Source organism: Cydia strobilella, chromosome 5 (assembly GCF_947568885.1).
Source record: "Cydia strobilella chromosome 5, ilCydStro3.1, whole genome shotgun sequence".
NCBI lineage: Eukaryota > Metazoa > Arthropoda > Insecta > Lepidoptera > Tortricidae > Cydia > Cydia strobilella.
In genome coordinates this window covers 3,638,437-3,650,762 of record NC_086045.1, presented here as the reverse complement: position 1 = coordinate 3,650,762, position 12,326 = coordinate 3,638,437, and the positions used below count along the sequence as shown (strand labels likewise).

At 40.0% G+C, this 12,326-nt stretch overlaps 1 protein-coding gene across 1 annotated transcript; it reads right to left on the bottom strand.

The window, feature by feature from the left end:
* Positions 1–1,712: 1,712 nt before the first annotated feature.
* LOC134741315 (seminal metalloprotease 1-like) lies at positions 1,713–11,381 on the bottom strand. Its single transcript, XM_063674064.1, has 6 exons — positions 11,264–11,381; positions 9,520–9,723; positions 8,793–8,902; positions 7,588–7,798; positions 2,744–2,880; positions 1,713–1,808 (listed from the first exon to the last, which is right to left on the bottom strand). Exons 1-6 carry the CDS (start codon positions 11,379–11,381, stop codon positions 1,713–1,715), a joined length of 876 nt encoding a protein of 291 aa, XP_063530134.1.
* Between the last annotated feature and the right edge of the window lie 945 nt (positions 11,382–12,326).

Genomic DNA, 12,326 nt, shown 5'->3' with positions numbered 1-12,326 from the left:
ATTATTTATGAAATTGACAGGTTGAATCACATTTTAAATTTTGTCCCTATTCACCCCAGCCATCCCTATTCACCCCGGTTGACGGTATTCTTGATTTAAATATTCGCGCCTGCGTTAACATGTTCGTTCACTGACTCACTTTCCGTCATATCGGTTTACCTATTAACATGTAGTAGGTAAGTAGCTATAGTTTAAATGAAATAAAATATATTCAAGTGTTTGGAAGTGTATTAATTAATTACTGTCCAGCTACGGCACCCAAATACCTATATATAATACAGTGACAACGACGATTTCCCGCTGCAGCAGTAACACTACATCAGCAACGTTGCTTCAATTACAGTAACAATGCACCTAAACCTTAATCATCAACTTTTTCAGGATACTTGAGAAGTCTGTATTTTTTACTAATCTATTTTTGCGAAGGGTTCTTGTGTAATATCATTTTCTTTTTATCGGGATCTTTCCGCTATGTCGTGTACCTATTGAAAGATATCCCTTTTCGTACGTTTCCTCTGTATTCAATATCTAGTAAGGATGTACTTACAGCGTCAACTGGGTGAATTTCAATTTATAAATGGACCTATTCAGTAAAGGGTGAGTAGGTATAGTTATGACTACAAACACAAATACAAAATTTATAAAAAATACAATATCAAAGGAGTTGGGCTAAGGATAGATATAAAAACGTGAAAAATCACTTGTAATCTTTGTTTAATATTATAATTAGAAGATCACACATACAACATACAGAACAGAATCCAGCAGATAGACTATTTGAATCGTGAGCATTCTGTAATGACTAGATATCTCTGGTAACTAAAGATACGATATCGTACAATCGATCGTACAACAAATAGTCATGACAATTTGAGGGAAAATCTGAGTTACGTGTTTGCTCCATGTCAATTTTATCATAATTTTAACATTATGTTTACTTTTTTTCTTAACGAGGAGTATTTTAATTCCACAAACTAACCTTAATAGTAAGTCGGAACCTTGTATGAAAGAGCGAATTCCTCCTAATTATTACCTTAAAAGGAGGATTCGACACACCTGCATATCCAGTACGTATGTTATACGAATATACAGTGGAATCCGTTTATTATGACTCCGCTTATACTGACCAACCGCTTACTATGACCATCTATGACGTAATTACTGTATGAAGTTTGGTTTTGATATAAAATTCTTTATATTCAAAGACAAAGTCGGATAAGATGACTTCGCTTATAGTGACAAATCGCTTACCATGACCTATAAATCCTATTTTCATGAAATTACGACGGGTTATACTGACACATTCGCTGGTTTCCGTGGCCGTCCCCACGTCTTTCCCTGCGAGGACGTTTGTTGCGTGCGTGGTGTGTATGTTGTTTTAGTTTTGATATGGTTTCGATTCTCAGTGACAAGTTGATAACTGAGGTTAATAAAACTCATCTCTCACAAAGGAATTTGAGATTAAGTTGAAAAAGTTAACAAAAATAAGAAGTTAATCCACTATGCATTTTATGACATCCGCTTAGTATGACGTTTCAGTCACTTCCCTTCGATGTCATTATATGCGGATTCTACTGTATATATATATATTATATACATACATATTTATATATATTTTTTTTCATAACCAAATAAATGACGAAGAATCGTGTTACCACTATCTTAATGTATCTTATTTTACATACATTAGTTAATTTGTTTAACACGGCAGTTCAGTCCCATGCGCCGGGGCAATCATAGTGACGGTTGATGCGCAGCCAATCCTTTTCGGTGATGTACCGACGCTGTCCCATCACACCCTCGTGTTCCTGGGACAAGAGACATAATACTTGCTATTTTATTTAATTTGCTTGCTTTTTTACTCAGGGGACTTAGCCAAGGTGATAATCGTACATCTACAAAGGCCAACGAATAGTAAAAATGGATGACAAATGCTACGAGGAGTCACGGTGTGATTATTTTCGGACCTTTTTGTGTTAAGATTAGCGTTTAACGATTGCCATTTAGGGCTAGGCCAACAGAAACACAAGCTTTTTCGATCCTGATAAAGGAAAATGTATATCTATTTTTATAAACTTTTCTGACCATTCCGTTAACGCGATCAACGTTGGTCTATGAAATATGAATTATAACGGAGTATAGAAAGAGTCCCCGGCAAGCTCGGCCGAATTTCACCTTCCCATACAAACGGAGTTTCGTTCTTATTTTAAAACTACGTGTTTGATTGTAATGAAACTTTTTACATACAATGACATGAGGTATACCTATGCCTGTAATTAAGTAGTTTATATAGCTCCAGTTTATAAAACAAACGAAATAGAGCAAAAACAAATCTTGTACCTATAAAAAACTTAAATTAGCTGTATTTATTTTACTATGGTATCTGAAGCTACACAAGACCCTACTCATAGTGTGTGTTCCTGCCGGTGAGTAAGGTTGCCAGAGCTCAACGAGGGAGAGGAGTGTTAGGGTCGGCAACGCGCATGTAACTCCTCTGGAGTTGCAGGCGTACATAGGCTACGGAGATTGCTTAACATCAGGCGGGCTGTATGCTTGTTTGCCACCGACGTAGTATAAAAAAAAGCTACATAAACTAATTACAGACCTAGATATACCTTATCCTATTGTAAGTACAAAGTTTCAGAGCAATCTAGATATTAGTTTTATAATGAGAGCTACGTTTGTATGGAGAACCGAGCTTGCCGGGAACTCAGGAATTCCTAAGTTATAAGGTAGATGATACCTGAAGAGCGACCATAGTGGGGCGGCCGTTAGCAGAGAACGCGAAGGCATGGTAGTGCATACAGCTAACGTAGTCATACTCCACGCCAAGGTTGGACACCACGTCCGAGCTGTGGATGTTGAAACTGTTTTCTGCACCTAAAAACAATGTTCTCTTTATATTGGGATTCCATACGAGCGAGATATATGTATGTACATACATACATATAATCACGCCTATTTCCCGGAGGGGTAGGCAGAGACCACGGATTTCCACTTGCTACGATCCTGACATACCTCTTTCGCTTCCTTCACTTTCATAACATTCCTCATACACGCTCGCCGGTTTAGGGTGCTCTTGACCTGGCCTTTCTTCAGGATTTCCCCGATCTGATCAGAGAAAGTCCGCCGAGGTCTGCCCCTTCCAACTCCCGTTTCTACCTCTCCCTTATATACTCTCTTTGTTAGCCTCCTTTCACTCATTCTTTCCAAGTGTCCAAACCATCTCAACATACCTTTCTCAATTTTTGTCACTACATCTTCGCTCAGTCCACACTTTTCCCTTATCACACTGTTCCTAATTCTATCTTGTAATCTCACCCCACATACACTTCTCAACGCTCTCATTTCCACTGCATTGACTTGGCTTTGATGCCTCTTCTGCCATACCCAACTTTCGCTACCATACATAAGTGTAGGCACCAGCACCCCTCTATGCACAGCCAACCGTGCCTTTTGCGACACCTTCTGGCTGCTCATAAAAGCGTTAAGTGCCCCATTCACGCGATTTCCAGCACTCACTCTTCTTTCAATATCTTTATCATGCTTACCGTCCCTAGTGAATAATGTTCCCAGATACACAAACTCTTTCACTTGTTCTACTCTTTCTTGACCAATCAAAATTTCACAGTTTGTCATATATTCCTCCTTTTCAAATACCATAACTTTCGTCTTACTTACATTTATTTTCATTCCTTTCCTTTCAAAAGATCCATGCATTCTAGTTACCATCTCCTGCAACTCTTCACCCGATGACGCTAGCAATACCAGGTCATCAGCGTAAAGAAGACATTTGACGGGTAACCCACTCATTCTCAGCCCACACTCATCATTTCTCAAATCATGCAAACTACTGTCCATGAACAGATTAAACAGCCACGGTGACGCTACACATCCCTGCCTAACACCCTTTTCGATGCTAAACCACTCAGTGTACGACCCGTTTACTCTCACACAAGCACTGGAATCCTCATAGAGCGATTTCAGTGCCTGAATGAGACGGCCGCTCAATCCATACACCGACAGTACCGACCAAAGTTCGTTCCTCACCACTCTGTCATAAGCCTTTTCCAAATCCACGAAAGCGCAATAGACCTTCTGACCTTTGGCCAAATACTTTTCGGCTATGCATCGCAAGGAAAAGACTTGATCCGTACATCCCATACCCTTTCGGAATCCCGCTTGTGCATCCCATACTTTTTCATCGGTTTCTTTCACTACTCTCTCAATCAATATCTTTGCATACAATTTGCCGACGACGCTGAGTAAGCTAATGCCTCTGTAGTTTTTGCAATCCAGTTGTGATCCCTTTCCTTTGTAAAGAGGTACAATGACGGCCTTGCACCAGTCCCTGGGCACTTGACCGGTTCTGAAGCACATATTGAAAAGGCGGTACAACTGACTTGCTACAATGCCTTGTCCAGCTTTCAGCATCTCGACAGAAACTCTATCATACCCTGCAGCCTTCCCTGATTTCATTCCTTTCAACGCTTTCACAATTTCATCCATGCTAATACTATCTTCGTTCTCCGACACGTTTTCAATGCTTTCATTCAACTCCAAAATTGACGTGCTTGCCTTCTCTTTATCAAACAAACTTTCAAAATACTCTTTCCATCTATCTAAGATGCATTCTTCCTCATTCACTAATCTTCCATTCTTGTCTTTTATTGACTTTAGCTCAGAATTCTGGGTGTTACCCCTGGCTAAACGAACGGACTTCCAGAAAAACTTTATATTTGTTTGGAAATCTTGAGAGAGCCTTTCTTCCATTTTATCTTTCTGTTCGTCTTTCTTTCTGTCTACTAATTCCTTTACTAACACTTTCATTCTTCTATAATCCTTTTTCGCTTCACTGACTTCGTCAAATGAAGCCGTGTGATTTCTTTGGTTAGCTCTTGTGGTTAACCAATCCAACCACAACTTTTTCTTCTTACACACTGCTTCTTGCACTTCTTTATCCCACCAAACATTCTTCTCCTTTTTTCCTTTGTGCCTCTTCCTTACTCCACATACTTCACTTGCCACACTTACTACTTTATTTTTAAAACTATTCCACAATTGTTCAGTCTCACTAATCTCATCCATACCATTGAATTCGGTTTTTAATCTACTCCTATACTCATCATTTACTCCATCTTCTTGCAAATTCTCCACTTTTATTCTTTTTAAATCGGCAGTAACTGTACGGGGTCGTTGTCTCCATCCTTTAAACAAGCCACTTAATCGGCACATTACCAGGAAATGGTCAGAATGGATACCCGACCCTCGATACACCCTGGAGTCGATAACATTTTTCCTAATTCTTTCATCAACTATCACAAAGTCAATCATACTTTTCCTAACATTCTCCGCCTCTCGAGTGTATAAGTGTATTCTTTTGTGGTCAAACATCGTGTTTGTTACACAAAGGTTCCACTCTTGGCAAATTTCTAACACGCTTCTCCCATTATCATTCACTCTCTCGTCACCGTACATTCCAAGAACCTTTTCAAATCCGTCCCTTTTTATTCCTACCCAGCCATTGAAGTCACCTAACAAAACTAATCTTTCATTACTCTTACATACTTTCAAAACCTCTCTTAGTTCATCCCAAAATATCTGCCTTTCATCCCGAACGCGCTGTGAGATACTCGCACCCCGGTCTACTGGAGCGTAAACTCCTACCAAAAATATGCGCATCATTCCCACTTTCAGTCTAATCCACATCAGTCTGGAATTCACACATTCAAATTCTCTCACACACTCAGCCATTCTTGCGGAAAGTACAACACCAACTCCCTGACAGGCGCGATCCGAACTAGGTACCCCAGACCAATACGCCGTGTAGCTTCCATGCAAGGTGGTATCGCATCCTTTCCGTTTCGTCTCATTAACACACAGAATATCAATTTTTCTTTCATCCATCATCTGCAAAACCTCATTTAATTTCTCTTCCATTCCTCCTCCAACATTCAGCGTAGCAAAGCGGCTCTCCGTGAGCCGCTTGTCGCCCCCGCGAGAAACGAGACGTGACGGGTGGCGTACCACGTCGCCGCCATTCGGATGATTATTATTATTTTGAATCTCCATTGCGTTCCCACGAGTAAAAGGGATTTAAATGTCCACAACAGCAGAGCCCTGTACTGAAGCAAGGCGGTTCACCACTGTGTCCTGTGACCGCCAACACAGACACCCTCCGTTCAACGCCAGTACTACCCTCTGGCTATGCATCCCTCGGCACGGGTCGGCTAACACCTTGGATTTGGGGGTTTTATATTGGAGTTTTCCTTCTCCTAGACGGGTAGCAGCACAAAATGCTAACGAGGCCCATCTCCCCGGGTTCTATTTTGGAGTTTTCCTTTTCCTAGACGGGTTACAGCACAAAGCTAACGAGGCCCATCTCCCCGGGTTATATTTTGGAGTTTTCCTTCTCCTAGACGGGTTGCAGCACAATGCTAACGAGGCCCATCTCCCCGTTAAATGTATATAATGTTATATGTATGTATATGTACCAATTGTGTGTAAGCTGTTAAGAGGGAGCGGACCGGTCCAAATTGCCTTTTCATACAAACGTACTCCCCATTCCTTTCTTGATATTAACATTGATAATGTCTAATTATATACACCTACCGATTTTTATTAACCTGTTCGTTGAATTTGTGAATGTTACACAGATATTTCACGTATTTAAAAAAATAATTATTTTATACTCGTTTATTATCTGGAATTGACTATTGATTTTTATCTGTCACAAAAAGGATATGTCGCTAGGGACGTTCGCGCTCGTTTTTCATTTTCACTTTCATGATGAACAATGTGTTGTGTGCTATAAAATAAATAAAAACAATAACTTACACTTAATAATGGCGTTTTGAGAGACCAAGTAAAGCCTGACCAGTAATATATGATCATTGTCAAGAGGGCGCTGTTTATTCTCATGTATAGGGTGACAGTTCGGTATAGTATGAAAAAATTTGTTCCAGTGAAATTCCGCAACATGGCGCGTGATCATATATTCCTGGTCAGGCTTTACTTACGTACAGGACTATAAACCGACCTAGTGAATTGACAATAAAATTGGAGCGGAAGAAAACCTTTCCATTTCGTGTGTTTACGTAATGCGATCGGGTTATCCCATTTGTTTTTCGTTCCTAACTCCTATATTATAATCAGCAAAAATCTAAAAAAAAAAAAATGAAAGGGCATAACTATGGTTAATATACATTAAATTGTGTAAAAATATTTTATATAACGTCAATATCCTCTCTGGAAAATGGGGATAAAGTTTGTATGTAGAAGCGGTCATCCTCTATTGTCCTAATAGGACATCTGGAATTATAATTAAATTAAATTATTGTTAAATATTTTGGGGACAATATTATACAGAACGAGCTAGCCTAGCCCCAAATTAAGCAAAGCTTGTACTATGGAAACTAGGCGACGGTATACATACTTATATGGATAAATATACTTAGATACATAATAACATCCATAGCTCAGAAACAAATATTCGTGATAAACACACAATTAAATCCCCTGACCGGAATTCGAACCCGGGGACCTCCTGCTTCGTAGGCAGAGCTTAGCAGAGATTATGGTTCTAACCTGACTGTACATTCTCGAAGTCAACCCGGATGTAATCGTCCCTGTTGTAGGTCACGTGCATGTGTCGGAAGCCCAGGATGTGCATCCATTCGTGCACGATGGTGCCATGGAGGAAACAGCCCACTCCAGGATTATGGGGAGCCAGGTTGTAAATATTAGCGAAGCGGGGTCCCACATAGCCCACGTGCGCGTAGCAACCATCAGGAGCACCCTGGGGAAAATAATAAACTTAGTAGAGGATAGGTCGAAGAGTGAAAAGAGCGTACCTGGGCCGCCTAGCAGGAGGACGTCCTATCGGACGCCCCAGGTATAGCTGGGGCGACATAGTGGAGGCGGCGAACTCCGAGCCAACAGTTGAAATGAAGTAGCGCAGGACCGGAAAGAAAAGTGGCGCTGTCTTGTGTCGGAAGCCAAGTCTCATCAAGTACTGAGCCAACGGAGTAAGTAAGTCAGTCGGGGATCTGGCAGACCTGCCGGCGATGGTAGAATGAACTGGACTCCTTGATATATCAACTATATAATACTATCCCTATAGCGACTAGACATAGGCATAGTAGATCGTCAAAAGTATTTTTCTAATAATTTTACAAAAAGAGATATGTATGTAGAGACACTATATCTTATGGATGTAGAACAATTCGATTATGGCATATACTTTTGGTGCATTGTTTTATCCCCTACTTTTGATGCTGTCTGTATTGCACTGAAATCAGGAAAAATAAGTTTAAGACAACAATTTCAATTTTGGTACAACTGGTTGGTTTTCTTTCCACAGGCAACTAATACTCATCGAGACAATTTTAAAAACCCCAAACAATTAGGTTTCGTTATTTTATCACAGAGTTCCTATGGCCACTTCCTGTCTCCATCATCAGATCAGCTCCGTGGTACCATAATTTTGCATGGTCACCCGACTTACATATTTATGCAAAATTTCGGCTTCATTGGAAGTTGGGAAGTGGGTCAGATTTGACCCGTACAAACATATATTTAGCGGGGCGTGCACCATCTATAACAAACAAATGCAATCGCATGCGACCGGTCTAAAGGGGCCCACTGATTATCAGTCCGCCGGACGATATCAGCCTGTTAGAACAAAAATTTGACAGTTCGATATCGTCCGGCGGACTGGTAACCAGTGGGCTCCGCATAGTTTTGTCGCTTGCCGCGACGCTGCCCGCGGACGCTTTACACTTAACACTTACAGTCAGACGGACGTAAGCAGTTTCGTGCGGCTCGCGATAGCGGAACTTGACGCAAGTATGACGCTCGATATCGGCCATACCCTCCTCGATGGCGGCTTGCTGCAGGGGATCTGAGAATAGACCAAAATTATTCATTTTAGCATGGTCCTTCTCATGTTCGAATTTTCCCGGCATCCTAACGCAGCGTACTACGCAGGCGAACAACACGCAAACGCGAAGAGGAGCGATGCGGCGCGGGGTGAATCAATCCTTTGCGGGGTGAAAACAAAACAAAAACCATGGCACGGAGAACACCGTCTCCTTTTAATTCGTCTGCGAAAACACTGAAAATAGGGGTCATTTTAGCTCCGAATGCGTCGTTTAGAAACGACGCATTCGTTTAGAAACGGCGCTGATTCTGCGCTAGAGCGCAGAATCAGCGCCATCTATGTCAGCGGCACATGCAGTTCTGAGTAATGGCTACTTCCATCTATACACTCATATCAAAAACCATTCATATAGTTACAGATATATAAGCCACCGCGCCATAAATAACACTTTTTTATTACATCGGTTTTTGATCCGTGCCCCTCTACGGGTTTTTAAAGACGTTCACCTTACGTTTCACGTCAAAAAACCGTATCTAAATCGGCCCATCCTTTGTAGAGCTACGATGCCACAGACAGACATTGGCGTCAACCATATAATACCCCTCTTTTTGCGCCGGGGGTTTAAAACGGAGACTCACCGAATTCTCCCTCAACATACTCCCACACCACAGTATTATTAGGCCACTTCATCCTAGGTCTTAAGTGCGCGTTACGGCCCATCGCGTACTCTTGAACCATTTCCTCGATCATATAGTCCTCCAGGACAATGTCACCTTCGAACTTGCCGCTGTTTTCCTCCGCGTTAGCCAAGGGAGAAATCACGCGTATGCCATCAGGTTTCGCTGTGAATTAAAAATGAAAAACGAAACTTTTAAAACGTGTAATGTATAAATTTCTCAATACAGTAAATTTGACGTTTTCAACTAAAAGGTACCACATTGTCGCTTGTTGATAAGGTTAATTTCTAATTGAAGGTATATGGAAATAGCGCCTTACTGACAAGCGACAATAAGTACCCTTTTGGTTGAAAATGGCACAAATCCCGAGCTAGGAAACCCTGTGATGTCAGGACGCAGTTTCGTCATACCAACCAATTTATTAACCTACATAATCTTATAAGTACAAATTGTACAGAGTTGAATGAAAATTTACAGATACCTATGCCTATTTTTTAAGCATAATGCTTTTATTACTAAGCTGTTGGAGTGTTTGTGTGTAGATGTATTTGTGGTGTATGTGTGTAAATTGTGTAATTAATCAGTGCAGCAAACATCAGGTAACGTAGTGGCACCAGTGACCGACAGCCCCCTACCCTTATTTTCTTGGATGAAAAATAGAAGTGTTGGTTACTGATTCCTAACGGACACTGGTGCCACTTAGATTAGAATATAAACGGTACATTCGGATGACGACTACAGTAACTAAATGAATTTGTGACGTTTTCAAGAAAAAGGTACCACATTGTCGCTTACTATAAGGACGAAAATTGCTTGTATCTTTATACGAAAATACTGTCAGAGCGTCCTTATGGTAAGCGACAATGTGGTACGTTTTGCTTGAAAACGACACATTTTGTATCAAGTAGAAACGTCTGCGAACGATGCTATTAAGGTTAGAAATAAATTAAATTTTTTAATTAAAGGAAAAATGGAAAAATTTACACCTCCGGCAGGACTCGAACCTGTGACCATTGTAACACCGGTCCAATCGCTTCTGCCAACTGAGCCACGGAGGCCTACCAAATGTGTGCGAATTTTTTCATAAATTCCAGAAAAATAATAATAAATTAATTAATTAGAAGTGGAAAAGTTCACTGCGTACGGTTGTTTTTTTAAATATATAATTAACTTGTTGTAATCTGTATATCTAATGAAATAGTAAACAAATTACAATCATTTATAAATAATTACACGCTTGATTTGTTGATGAAAATACAATAATCGCTGTAGGTATGTATGCCCATAAGATTTAAGGAGTCCTCTTAATTTCTCATGGATCCCATCATCAAAATTGAATCGTGCCAATAATGGAACCAATCTGGAAGTATATTATAGGTATACTTTAAAAAAAACCCTAATCAGTTTAGAAATGATGGAGTTCTGAGCTAACAAACATCAAAAATAATAAAAAATCGGTTCTCAATTCGGTTGTATGTTAAACCGAATTGAAAACCTTGTAAAAAAAATTAGTTATGATAATGAAGTCCAATGCATTTGAACTTTTAACCGCCGTAGACTGATATATAAGACATACAGTATCCAGCTCATTTCGCCGCAGTGTGATAAATAAGACAAAACTTCGTGTAAGTAACTAACTTCGTACCGGCGGTGACACGAGCACGGTCGATGAATAATTCTAAGCGGTTGAAAGGTTCAAACTTACCCTTCTGGGTGTCCTCCAAGAAACTCCTGAAAGCCTGAATCTCTTCCCTAGACCTTACAAAAGGGGGGGTTGCCAGAACCACCCCTAAGCAGCAGAGTATCACAGTCGCTCGTAGCATTTTGTTTTTAAACGACTAGTGTCTCCTAACCTATATATATGTATCTCCTTATCATTATCAACTACACATACTGTAGTTTATGGTTAATTAATTGTTATTGGAAACGTTTAAATGATTTAATCCATAGATAATGTGATATAGGGCCATCCCCGTGAAGACTACGCAAACAACATGTCGGAACACGAGTAAGATAACAGCTGTCTGAAGCAAAATTGTAGTTATCACATTATATTTTTGACACTTTAATCAAACTAGGAATAGTTCTCAACCTTATAATGTAAAATGTATATATAGTACTTTAACTATTTGACAATTGTTATACTTCCTAGTGTATCATTGGGTAAAATGTTTATGCAAACCGGAGCGGTGGGTCCTAAGTCCCAAGATACAGTCTCAGCCTAGTTTGGAACACACAGCACAATATGTGTCACTTTTACCATGTATTCTGTTAAGATAATAAATTATTCTTATTCTTATTCTAAATGCCATGAAAAAATTAACGCGGAAACGACTAGTAGACTATATGGGGCATTTTCTATGAAAAGTAACCTTATTGTCGATGACGCATGCCGCACAGCGTCGCGCGGCATTGTATTTATATCGGAGCATCGTTTATAATGGGGTAAGACAATAAGGTCCCTTTTTATAGAAAATACCACATATTTGGAAGGGCAGACTCCAACCAACACATTACGCTCTTGTAAAAATGCCATTACCTATTTAAAAAGAAGGCAATCATAATTTTGAAAATAATTATATGTGTTGGTAAATCCGTCCACCATCTTATACACGGTGGCTTAATAATAAGTGTATTCCCGTTACCAGGTAGGGTTTGAGATTATACTTAGCAACTTTTACTATGGGACCAACCCCGAAATCGCGAAAATATTGTAAGTCCGGCATAAAAATGGTGTTTCGTTTTCGGTTTTTATAAAAATCCGGTTT

Excerpts from the sequence above, each read along its gene's own strand:
- LOC134741315 (XM_063674064.1), bottom strand. The coding sequence starts at position 11,381 with ATGCTACGAGCGACTGTGATACTCTGCTGCTTAGGGGTGGTTCTGGCA. Across the intron at positions 8,903-9,519 it reads GTATGTTGAGGGAGAATTCG|ATCCCCTGCAGCAAGCCGCC; the intron begins GTGAGTCTCCGT and ends GTCTATTCTCAG. Across the intron at positions 2,881-7,587 it reads CTTCGAGAATGTACAGTCAG|GTGCAGAAAACAGTTTCAAC; the intron begins GTTAGAACCATA and ends CATTGTTTTTAG.